This window comes from Giraffa tippelskirchi, chromosome 14 (assembly GCF_054371585.1).
Source record: "Giraffa tippelskirchi isolate mGirTip1 chromosome 14, T2T-mGirTip1v1.2.pri, whole genome shotgun sequence".
In the NCBI taxonomy this organism is placed as follows: Eukaryota; Metazoa; Chordata; class Mammalia; order Artiodactyla; family Giraffidae; genus Giraffa; species Giraffa tippelskirchi.
This window is the reverse complement of record NC_137288.1, coordinates 38,877,381-38,890,323: the sequence shown is the minus strand read 5'-3', so window position 1 is coordinate 38,890,323 and position 12,943 is coordinate 38,877,381. Positions and strand designations below refer to the sequence as shown.

The following is a 12,943-nucleotide window of genomic DNA, read 5'->3' as shown; positions in this document are numbered from 1 at the left end:
CCACCACCACACTTTCAGCCTTCCTATCAAACCCTCCCTCCCCCCCTCATATTTGATGTAATTTTTCTCTCTTTAGACTGCTGTCATTTTGAGACTTTTGGCTAGAGGAAACTCTATCATTGTTTTATGTCCCTATTGGTTTCCAATTTTTCTTGGAGTTGAAGCCCGAGACTAAGGATATTTGTGTAACTAAAACACCTAACACAGTGCCTTACATTGGATAATTCTTCAATAAGTAGCTTTTTGCATGTAATTCCATTAATCTTTCTTTTTTAGGAGAACAAACTACCCCCAAGAGTTTGCCCTCTGTAAAAACTGCCTTACAGGACCACTTGTAATGAATTTCTTTACCTGATCACATCGGCAGTAAAACATCTCCACATCTAACCTAAGTCCATCCTGCTGTAATTTACATTAGTTTTTGTTAGTTTTTCTCCTCAATGGAAATGATCATCTAATTCTTACTGTAGAATCACTTGTAGTTTAAAATGATATGTCCCAATGTTTAAAATAAATATCATTATTTCACATTCCACTGATTTTTCAGATGTAGTGACTTTGTTTCTGGTTCTAGTTTTATTTTTCACTGTTCATCTCAAAATAAATAAAAAGATGATTTAAATTGGAAATTCAGCTAACTTTAAACTACAGCCTGGATCCCTAGGATAATTCACTTATGCTCAGATAATAAAGAAACTATAAATATTTTCATAATTAGTTACTACAGCAACAGTTTCAAAAAGCTCAGTGAAACTAATGACTTTGTGGGCTAGTTCCCATTATTCTATATTGAAAGCAATAAGAACATATTTAAATATTGCTACGTTAAGTATAAATAGAATGTTATATTTTATAATTAGTCATATTTTTAGCTGAGTTAGAAGACTACTATTTAAATTTTATACCATCGACTACAAATTTTCAACTGGTGGTTCAGACAGTAAAGAATCGACCTACATTGCCGGAGACTCAGTTCTATCCCTGGGTCGGGAAGATCCCCTGGGGGAGGGAATGGCAACCCACTCTAGTATTTTTGCCTGAAGAATCCCATGGACAGAGGAGCCTGGTGAGCTACAGTCCATGGGGTTGTAAAGAGTCGGACAAGACTGAGCAGCTAACACTTTTACTTTCATCCTGAAACAATTAAATCAGAATTTCTGGGAATTGGCCCAATCATCAGTATTTTTTAAAAATTATTATGTGATCAGAGCTAATTTATTATAGAGAACTTTAAATTCAATAAAATTCACTGCTGTTGTCCCAGGATTATACACATCAAAACCTGTCCTTTAAAATTGTTATTATATTTTCCCTTCCCCCTCCCTTGTCTTCCCTTGTAATAATCATCCTTTTTCATCTACTGTACCAATAGAAATTTAAAGTTTGTATGACACATGAATAATATTTAAAATATTAAGACAAATCATTGATTTTTCTGATATATATAAATAGCTTGAAAATACTAAACCAGGAATAAAAAACATAAATCTGAATTAATGATGCAATCATCTTACCGGAAACTCTTGATATTGCTCACGGTCTATGCTTCTTGTACAAAATATATCCCCTGTATCTTTCTCTATGAAGAAGAGATTGAAGGGCTCTTTGTCTACCCCTGGTCCACTTATGGAGTAAAAGATGGTGTAGTTTTGTGCAGCATCAGATTGAACCTGTAACAATAATTGACAGTTTAGGAAAAGAGCAAATATATCATGATAAATACTTTCAACCTAATCTCTTGTGATAGTTTATTTTTTATTGTTGTTGTTTAGTCACTAAGTTGTGTTGGACTCTTTTGTGACCCCATAGACTGTAGCCAGACAAGCTTCCCTGTCCATGGAATTTCTCAGGCAAGAATACTGGAGTGGGATGTCTTTTCCTTCTCCAGGGGATCTTCCCAACCCCGGGATTAAACCCAGGTCTTCTGCACTGGCAGGCAGATTCTTTACCACTGAGCCACCAGGGAAGTCCTTATTTTTTATTTCTTTCTCTCTTTCCCACATATCTGGTCTTTCTTTCCCAGTGTCTCCCATATTTTTAAATTCTCAATTATATCCTGCATTGTGCAAAGCCACAAACTCTGGCACTTATTGGATACTAAATTCTTTGAAGTTATCTGCATATGTATGGAAAAATCATGGCATTGAATATTCTTTTTCTATTCTTATTCACTTATTCTTATTCCTGTATACAGCCATCATTTCAGTGGTTTTGAATTATTTGGAATGGAAAATTTTGTGACTAAAAAACTGGAAATAACACAACTTTACTCCCATAGTTAATGTATCATGAATTGCACAATTTCAACCAAAGATCATGGCACCCGGTCCCATTACTTCATGGCAAATAGATGGGGAAACAATGGAATTAGTGACAGACTTGATTTTCTTGGGCTCCAAATCACTGCAGATGGTGACTACACCCATGAAATTAAAAGACACTTGCTCCTTGGAAGAAAAGCTATGACCAACCTAGACAGCATATTAAAAAGCAGAGACATTACTTCATTGATAAAGGTCCATCTAGTCAAAGCTATTGTTTTTCCAGTAGTCATGTATGGATGTGAGAATTGGACTATAATGAAAGCTGAGTGCTGAAGAATTGATGCTTTTGAACTGTGGTGATGGAGAAGACTCTTGAGAATTTCTTGGACTGCAAGGAGATCAAACCAGTCAATTCTAAAGGAAATCAGTCCTGAGTCTTCATTGGAAGGACTGATGCTGAAGCTGAAGCTCCAAGACTTTGACCACCTGGATGCAAAGAACTGACTCATTGGAAAAGACCCTGATGCTGGGAAAGATTGAAGGCAGGAGGAGAAGGGGACAACAGAGGACGAGATGGTTGGATGTCATCACTGACTCGATGGACATGAGTTTGAGCAAGCTCCGGGAGTTGGTGATGGACAGGGAAGACTGGCATGCTGCAGTCCATGGGGTCACAAAGAGTTGGACAAAATTGAGCAACTGAACTGAACTGAAAACTGTCCTATGCTTATATTCAGTTAAATGGCAGTAATACCACTTTTTGGAAAACAGATATATTGGCCTTTTTTTTGTGAGGATAAGTGCTAATGAAAGGGAGAATTGAATTATGCAAAATCTGTAGGCATGTCCTCTGTATGTGAATGCTAAATTCTGGCAAGATATTTGGGAGAATCTGGGTGCACACCTAAAAGAGTCAGAAACTCAAAATACACAACTTGTTTCTAATGCTAAAACATGACTTTGGGAGGAAAGTGATAAAATTCAAACTCTCTTCTACAGGAGTCTAGTTCTCGTAAATAGATGGTCCTTATTAGTACCAACAGGTTAAAACCCTGATTCAACTCAAATGGAAAGTTTTAAAAACAAAGAAACAAAGCTAACATATAACATCAAATGAGATGAGATGTACCTGCTGCACGTGCTGTGGAAATGGACCTAGTGAGTTCTCCATCAGTGAACATGGAATAGGCGCCCATCGCCTCTTGCTTCGCCTAAGGACTGTGTCTTTCACATGTCTTTTAGGAATCTGCATTTGATGAGAGGTGAAAAAATACAGCATTGCGTATCATTCTAGATACAATGATTTTTCACATAAACAGTAACATGAAGAAAATAGGTAACAGTTGCACATAACAATATTTTGGATAATGCCCAATTTCTGTTTTTTTGTTAGTAACACACACACACAAAGAACCAGTTCCACCTATTTCCTGTTTTAATCACTTATCACCTAACCAACCAGAACTTTATAGGGTTTTGATGAAAGATACTATCTGAAGAAATACTGAAGCGCTAAAAAGAAATAATCCATTAGTAAAGAATTGATTTTATTCCAGTAACAGTGGTACAACCAAAATTTGCTAAAATACTAGCTACCTTGAAAAGCATTTGTATACCTATATAAAGACACACAGTGTGTGTTCCAGCATATTTTATTTCATATGGAGACTCTTTACAATTTGGATATAAAATAATATTGTATAAGCCTTATGTTACATTAAGGCTTACGTGTTAATGTTATGTAATTATATAACATTAAGTCTAAATATTAAATAAATGTAAAGTATATGTAATCTGTAAGCATATTCTAAATTTGATGAAGATTCTTATAATCAAAAGGAATTGAGCTGAAAAATTTCCTTATAAATCAAATTGCTTATTAATAAATTATCTTGTAAGATAAAATTCATTGTGCATAATTTGTTTAAAGTGAGATTTATATGAATTCCAGGAAGCTTTTTCCTTCTCACTTCCCAAGCATCACCATTCCCTGCAAGAAGACTAGCTTAGAGTCAGAACATTCGAACCAATCCTGTGGGCTGGCCATACAGCATTCTCTGAAGAGAAGGACCCTGTAAAATGTTCTGTTAAGATAGGAATAAACTGGAGACCTTCTCATCTTTTCTTTAAAGAGAGACTCAAACCCACAGTCACTTGAGGGAAAGCCATTCGGGGTGGAGTGTCACGCTTCCAGCCAGAGTCAACCTGCAGTGAGCCTCGTTCTGCAGGTAGGTCACTCTTGTTGCCACACCTCAAAACATTATTTGAAACCTTTGATATTCTGCCTTCGTTCCCTGGCTACAGAGCTGTTCATTTTTACACCACTTATAAATCACTCTATTACTCATTAAAGCAGCCTAGTCGTCACAAATGTTTGTTATAAATGGAATAGAAAAGTGAGTGGAAAAAAAGTGAGTATTCAAGAACAAGAATTTTAGCGCGGATGGAAATAAATGAGATGAAGGGCTCTGGTGAGCAGATTATTGTGCTTAATTCTTGTCTAATTACCTTCTTTCCTCCTGCTTCCAGTATGATTTCTATCTTCTTCTGCCCCTGTCCCTGACTGTCTGAGAGTAAAATGGAAAAACTCTTCTTTTCAGAAGACAAAACAAGTTCGCGTGTTGTGTAAATGGAGCCATCTTCCAGAATCCTGAAGTCAGGATCACTTGACTGGATTAGGCTGGCCGACTGGAGACACTCCTTCAGATTCACTGCAGGGAAGAAATGTCACAGTAATTTGCAAAGTGAAACAAGGATAGAACAAGTTTTACAGGAATGACAACCTCTAGTTAGTGTGTGAGAAGCAAAAAGAGGGAGGTTACACTAGGGGTGTGTGGAGTACTTGCTATTCTAAAACTTACAGGCCATAAAAATTAAATAATTAAGTTGATGGAGTCACTGTCTCCACTGATTTCATTAGCAATTAATTTATGAATAGATATAAAATATTTTTAATGTCACTGGGTTTATTGTTTCCACTTTAACTCATTATTATGCACAAATGCATTGTTCTCTATTACATGTAATATAACTAACTGCATGATGTCAGATTTTGAACTTCTTTGTAATCATCTGTGATAGTTATTTATAAAACTGTCTTGCAAAAAAGTTAGAAAACTGTTCTATACTTAAATAATATGCAAATACTACTTCTATAAAATCTTTTGGAAGCTTAATAAACTCCATGCTTAATAATGCTTAGTGGTTATATCAAAATATTTCCTTTGCAGATTCATATTTAATATATTGGATTGGCTAAGAAGTTCATTCAGATTTTTCCATAGGATGTTACAGAAGAAACCCCAATGAACTCTGTGGCTAACCCAATATTTATATTTACAATGTGTCTTTAGAGTGTAGGCTGTGTATCCTTTCAGTATTTTTGAAAGAAAAAGGGATTAATTTAAAACCTCCAAACACTGGGCAAAGCATTGTGTGTCTTGGAAAGAATACCACTTCTGCGTATGAGATGTGTTTTTCTAGCCATAAACTTAAGGCTAGTGAAAAATACTGATGAAAGGGATGTTATTCCTGGACTTAGAACAACCAACTCATGCCTCAGGTATAGCTGTGACAGTGTGTGTATGCATCTTCAGTCACTCAGTTGTGTCTGACTCTTTACAACCCCATGGATTGTAGCCCACCAGGCTCCTCTGTCCATGGGATTTCCCAGGCAAGAGTACCGGAATGGGTTTTCATTTCCTTCTCCAGGAGATAGCCCTGATCCAGGGTCTGAACCCACATTCTCTTGCGTCTCCTGTATTGGCAGGCAGATTCTTTACCGCTGAGCCACCAGGGAAGCCTGGCTGTGATAGTAAGACTACTTAAAATTTTATTTGACTTTCAGAAGCTTTTCTGTAAAATAGATCACATAAATTCTTGCTGGGCACCTGGTCTTTGTCATCAACCTCCAGCATAAATTTTATTTTGGGGCATTTCAATTTTGACATGTCTATTTTCTATCTAATCAATTAAAGAATGTTGGCTTGGTGATTTTGGCAGCAGATCAGTCATAGGAAATTAAAATATGTTTCTCATTTTGGTGCTTTGTTTGTACTAAACTAAGATAATTTAGCCTTCTGATGTTTGCTAATTTTCCTGGCAAGAAAAGTACACAACTAACTTGGTGCTTTTAATCGTTTCTAACCACGACCAAAAAACAAGTTGTTTATCTTTCAAGTCGAATTTTAATGCCAAATGACTACTGTATGGCTTGAGCAGCCGAAAGCTAAATGTAGCAGTTTAAACTATGAAATTCTTAACATCCTTTCTCACCTTTGCCTACAAGTGCTTCAGCCCGAAGATGAGAAGGAACTTGAAGAGAAATTTTCTGACAAGCATCGCAAAATAATATTAAAACCTCAAAAGAAAGAAAAAAATCAGGAGTTACATTTGATCAGAAGCTTTCACATTACAGTTTTGTCTTGTTGATAAAAATATTGTGAATTTAAATAACAAATGAATCTTCTAATCTTTCAATATTTTTCATATTCATTTTAAAAAGAAACAGCAAAGAAAGTGGCTTTAGGAGCACAACAGTCATTTAGTAGCAATGAAAAAATTAAAATGAACAGAGTTCTTAGAACCTGAATTGTATTGCATCATTTCAAGAAAATGTGTTACAAACTGTTGACTTTATGTAGAGTTTATCATCTCTAAGGTCATTTGTAAATGCCATTTTTATTTCTCAGCATGAAGAAAGTACTTAACTTTGGAATTCAGTAATTATGTATTTGTATACAAATCATTCTTTTCACAGCCCCAAGCAAACTGAGGTATAGTTGATTAAGTCAAAAAATACTTGAGGATGTTTTTAACCTCCTAAAGATCAACACCCACCAGTATTCCCTGATCTCAAATTACTCCTCGGAAAGGCTTGGCATAAACTTCAAAGTCTAAATGATCTCATTCACAAAATCAGTCTAAAAAGAAATATATTTCAAAATATGGAGAGTAGACTTCAAAAGGGTAAAGATTTTTAGTTCAATTCAAGACACAAATATTGCTTTACAAAGCCATATACCTAACTCAAGAAAAAACCGAGACTATCTGAAAAATAAAAGAAACACTATCAGTTTAAAAGTGTCTGTAAGTTCAGAACCTATTTTTCTTGGCATTTTCTGTTTATTTCTTCCTCTACTGTTTTTCAAAATGACTGTTTTGTTATTACTTAAATATAAAATAGAGCTTTAACAGATAGGTGAATTTTATAACCAATATTTCTCTGAGGACATATTTCTAGAGTTAAGTGAAAGTCACTCAGTTGTGTTCGACTCTACGTGACCACATGGACTATACAGTCCATGGAATTCTCCAGGCCAGAATACTGGAGTGTAGCCTTTCCCTTCTCCAGGGGATCTTCCCAACTCAGGGATTGAACCCAGGTTTCTCGCATTGCAGGCGGATTCTTTGCCAGTTGAGCCACAAGGGAAGCCCTTCTAGAGTTAGGGGACCCATTATTTGAGAGAAGGAAAGAAAACCATCAGCTACACTATGGATGTACATTTCTTTTCTAACTCAACCCAAGTCTATTGGATATATCATGTAAGCCTATTTAAATAGTCTGTAATTTTATAATAACTGTGTTAGATAACACCAAAAACTGGAATTTAAAAAGTTGTATTTGTATTCTGGCTTTGAATTAAATAACGTTTTTTTAAAAAATGGGTCTTTTTACTACTTACTTGACTTTTTAATATTTTCATTTCTAATGTTAGGGAATGTACAAAAATATACCTAAAGAACTTTCTGTATATAAAAAATTATATTAATAATGGTCTAAGTATATAACATGGAAGAGCATTTTGTAATTAGAAATAGACGTGTGTATATACACACATATACACACATAGATTCATAGACCTACACATCTATACTATATAGTCACACATTATTCTCAGAGGATACATCCACATTTCCTCTCATACCTCCATCATTTTTCCTTCCTGTTGTATAGGGTCCCCACTTCATTGGTTCTGCCTCACAGACAGAGCCAGTGCAGATCTCTAAGACATACTATATCCCAGTCTTCAAGTTAAACAAGCAGCTTAGTTATTTGGAGGAAGCTGGAGTCGGACGCATTTTTAGGCATCATGGGCATAAGGAATGGATGGGCAGTGGATGAACCAAAGGGTACTGGGCAGAGCAGAGACCAAAAGTAAAAGAAATCTGGGTGGATATCTTGGAAAGCTTCCCCCTCATTTTACCTAACTAATAATACTAAATAAAGATCTCTGTTCCCCCCCCCACACACACCCTCAGACAATTATGGGATGAGCATATGACCATTAACCCCACTTAGTGTATTTTTTTTTAATTTATTTATTTGGCTGTGCTGGGTCTTAGTCACGGGATCTTAGTTGAGATGAGAACTCTTAGCTGTGGCATGTGGGATCTAGTTCCCTGATACAGGAATTGAACCTGGGCCCTGCATTGGGAGCATTGAGCCTTAGCCACTGGACCACCAGGGAAGTCCCCTAGTGTACTATTTATGCAGAGAAAATATTTATCCTTATACAATAAAATCTTTAAATACTGAAAATATAATTTGAAGGTAAAATACTTCATTAAAATGAAAACAAGAAAGAAATTCAGTGCTCAGAAATGCCAGATGTAGATATGGGACAACTCCCTTCTTCCTAACCCCCACCAAAGAAAAAATTAGCACCTAAATACACAGTTACAAAAAACATAAATGGAAGTCAAGTTCATGTATTTTATCAATGAATGTCACATTTTTCTTTATTATTATTTTTTTCCCAGTTAAATGCCTTCCTTGAACTAAGAGCTCTGCCCTTCTCTCAGCCTTTCTGGCTAAAATGAAGCGAGTCCTGGATATTTCATATCTTCAACCAGACTCCTTTTCCTCTTCTCGAAGCTCAGGGCAACTAAGCAGGTGAAACAAGTACAGCTTATTTAGTGACTAGTAGCAAAAGCAAACCTCAGAACTTTCTGGGCCAAATGCCTGAGGAGTGAATTCATCCCATTACTCCTTAGAAAAATACCCCAGCAAGATTGAAGAGGGGATTCCCTTGAAAAATGAACAGCTTGGCGGTGGAAACTTGAAAAGCAAACCAAACACCTGCTATCCTGGGTCCCAAGTCTCTCCGTGCTTCCTTGAATTTTACTCAGCTCTGCTCCTGTTCTTCCAGTCTCCCTTTTCTGCCTTCCACTCCCGCCCTCCTCTCTTTCAAGCCCAACCTGAAGGAAGGCAGCACCGAGTAACATGCTTGGACTCCCTAATCCTTTGCTTGTTACTCACCAGGAGAGAGAATAGGAGCTGCTTCCGGAAGATGCTCCCTGGGGCGGCAGAGGCCACAGCCATCAGAAGTGGTCCTGATGCTCAGGGATGGTGTCTGGATAACAGGGCAGCTTGGGATACACGGGGCGGCTTCAGCAGATTCCCCACGGCTGGCACCCGTGCAGGGTAACCTGTTGCCACCTTGGCGCGGATGAACTTGGTTTGGAGAAAAGTCAGGAGGCAAATGGGAGAAATGACAGGAGAGGGAGCAGCCGGACAATTGCTTTCCTCCTATTCCCGGGTCAGTCTTTGTCCTTCAATTCAGTTACCTCGGAATGGAAAGAGGTTTTCCTACAAGTGGGGAGGGTGGGGTACAAAACACCCCCAAACGCAGCCACTGGCTCCTCCTCACAGCTTTCAAAATTTCTCCTGCCACTTGACACATCGGCAGAAGCAACAGGGAACACCCTCCATCCTCGGCCCTCCTCCCTTCCCCCCAGGTCGATGCTCTGAAGTCCTCCCCAGTTATTACCCACTCCCACGTCCTCCCCTCCTTCCTGGCCTTATTAACCTGTCTTGCCCCTGGGCACAAACATAGATTGTGCACGATCTCCACGCAAAGAAGCGATGCCTCCTCAACCGCCCTTGGCAAATCAGGGATACACAGGCATGTGCAATCACATACATCAGGAGTTATCTCCGCATCTAAGCATTTAGGTGTAGTCTGTCACACACAGCAAAGCCGTTCTGCTGGAGATCGGGCGCCGCCATCCACAGTAGCAGCTTCACAGATGGCATTGTGTCTGCTCCTTATTATTTACTGCACACTGGTTTGATTCTCTAGCTGTCAGAGGAATTTACTATAGTGTATATTGATGTTATAAAAGTAAGTGAATGAGATATAATTTTCTTATTGCAGTCTTCAATTTTTTAAAATTCCATTTATTTAAACTCCAAAAAAAAAACCAAAAACAAAAAACCCTGAGTTCACCCCTTTCTTCCACCATTTCCCACCTCCTGCTCCTTCTTCTAAACCACCAGTCTGTTCTCTGTATCTATGAGCTTAGCTTTCCATCTATTTATTTTTTTCTTAGATTCCACATGAAAGTAAGATCATGGGCATTTGCCTTTCTCTGTCCTATTTATTTCATTTAGCATGATGCCCTCCAGGTCCACTCATGTTGTCACATGAATAATATTCCATTGTATATATACACACCACTATTTCTTTATCCACTCGTTCATTGATGGAGACTTGATCAATGCAATCCAGGTTGATTCCATATCTTGTCTATTGTAAACAATGCTTCAAAGAATATGGGGGTGCATATATCTTTTCAAAGTAGTGTTTTCATTTTCCTTGGATAAATACCCAGAAGTGGAATTACTGGATATGGTAGTTCTATTTTTAATTTTTTGAGGCACCTCCATACCGCTTTTCATAGTGGTGGTACCAATTTACGTTCCCATCAGCAGTGCAGAAGTGTTCCTTTTCTCCACATCCACACTATCACTTGTTATTTCTTATCTTTTTGATGATAGCCACTCTAACAGGAATGAGGTGATATCTCATTGTGGTCTTGATTAGCATTTCCCTGTTGATCAGTGATATTGAGCATCTCTGCATGTATCTACTGACCAATCTCTATGTCTCCTCTGGAGAAATGTCTATTCAGATCTTCTGTCCATTTTTATATTGGATCATTTGCTTTTCTGCTATTGAGCTGCATGAGTTCTTTATATGTTTTGATATTAGCCCATTATCAAATATATGATTTGCAATTATTTTCTCCCATTTAGTAGATTATCTTTTCATTCTGTTGATAGTTTCCCCTGCTGTGAAGAAGCTTTTTAATTTATATAATCCCACTTGCTTGTATTAGTATTTGATTTTGTTGTTTTTGCTTTTGGATTAGATTCAAAGAATCATGGCCAATATTTAGTTCAAGGAGCTTACCACCTCTGTTTTCTTTTAGGAGCTTTATGCTTCCAGGTCTTTTGTTCAAGTCTTAGTCATTCTGAGTTTTTGTGTGTGGTGGAAGATTGTGGTCCTGTCTCATTTTTTTTGCATTTGACTGTCCAGTTTTTCTAGCACCATTTATTGAGGAAACTCTTTTCCCCATTGTATATGCTTAGCTCCTTTGCTATAAATCAATTGACCACATTAACTGTAGGTTTATTTCTGGGCTTTCTATTCTGTTCCATTGATCTGTCTGTTTTCATGCCAATATCATACTATTTTCTAACAAATAATGTTAGGCAGTACTTCTCATAGAGTGCATCCTGGTCGGGGTCCTCCTCTCCCTCCTTGAGGAGGTAGTGCCCATTGACCAACATCCCCCTCCCTTGGCACACTTACCTAAAGGTTCACTCGGGAAACCCTGAGGCCAACACCCACCCCTGTGTGCCTGGGCCTCTGGCCTCTCCAAGCCTGGCAGGTGGGTCTGGGGAGACGCCCCCTTCACCAGCAATTCCATGGGCACATGGACCTGCAATGCTCGAGCTGCCAAGCCTTGCTCACTGCACCACTGGATCCAGATCCTGCTGAACAGACATGCTGGGTCTTTAGCTCAGCTGCTGCTGCAACTTCTCCACTCTGCTCCTGCTCCTGCAGCCACTCTCTGAGTGCAATACCACACTATTTTGATTATGATAGCTTTGTGATAGAGTTTGAAATCAGGTCCCATAATGTCTCCAATTTTATTGTTTCTCAAGACTGCTTTGGCTCTTTTGGGCCTTATGTAGTTCCATACAAATTTTAGGACTGCTTTTTCTCTTTCTGTGAAAAATACCATTGGAATATAAAATATCAATTCTCTTCTTACTGCATTCTTTTTATTACTCATGTAGAGATGTTTTCCCTTGAATATCTTTATTTGAGAACACCTATAATCTAAGACAAACTCTTTTTAAAAATCACTCCATTCATCCAAATTGTACATTACATGCAGGAAATTCTTGCCTAAAAGTACATTTTCCCATCAAGCTTAGTTTTTTTAAATACTAATGACCCCTGCAATGGCAACTTTAGCATCATTTCTCCCATCATAACTCAATGAGTTCAATACCAATATCAACTGCACACCCACAGCAGCAATGGAAGTTAGGAAAGGAGGGTAAATATTTTCAAATGGTAATTGTTTAATTTTGAGCATCAAAAGGAAAATAAATTTATATTTAATTAGCCACTACTAAGAATCAGAGAGAGAAGGAAATGGCAACCCACTCCAATATTCTTGCCTAGACAATCCCGTGGACAGAGGAGCCTGGTGGGCTGCTGTCCATAGGGTCACACAGAGCTGGACATGGCTGAAGCAACTTAGCATGCATGCATGCATTGGAGAAGGAACTGGCAACCCACTCCAGTGTTCTTGCCTGGAGAATCCCAGGGACAGATGAGCCCAGTGGGCTGCTGTCTATGGGGTCGCACAGAGTCATT

General features: G+C 38.0%; 1 protein-coding gene across 1 annotated transcript in view; it reads right to left on the bottom strand.

The window, feature by feature from the left end:
• Nucleotides 1–9,588, bottom strand: part of DSC1 (desmocollin 1) — a 32,350-nt gene extending 22,762 nt beyond the window's left edge. Inside the window, exons 1-5 of the mRNA XM_081561539.1 lie at nt 9,526–9,588; nt 6,540–6,624; nt 4,773–4,975; nt 3,394–3,510; nt 1,515–1,670 (exon numbers count right to left, since the gene is read on the bottom strand). Coding sequence (XP_081417665.1) covers nt 1,515–1,670; nt 3,394–3,510; nt 4,773–4,975; nt 6,540–6,624; nt 9,526–9,588 — 624 coding nt within the window. The remainder of the gene's footprint in view (nt 1–1,514; nt 1,671–3,393; nt 3,511–4,772; nt 4,976–6,539; nt 6,625–9,525) is intronic.
• Between the last annotated feature and the right edge of the window lie 3,355 nt (nt 9,589–12,943).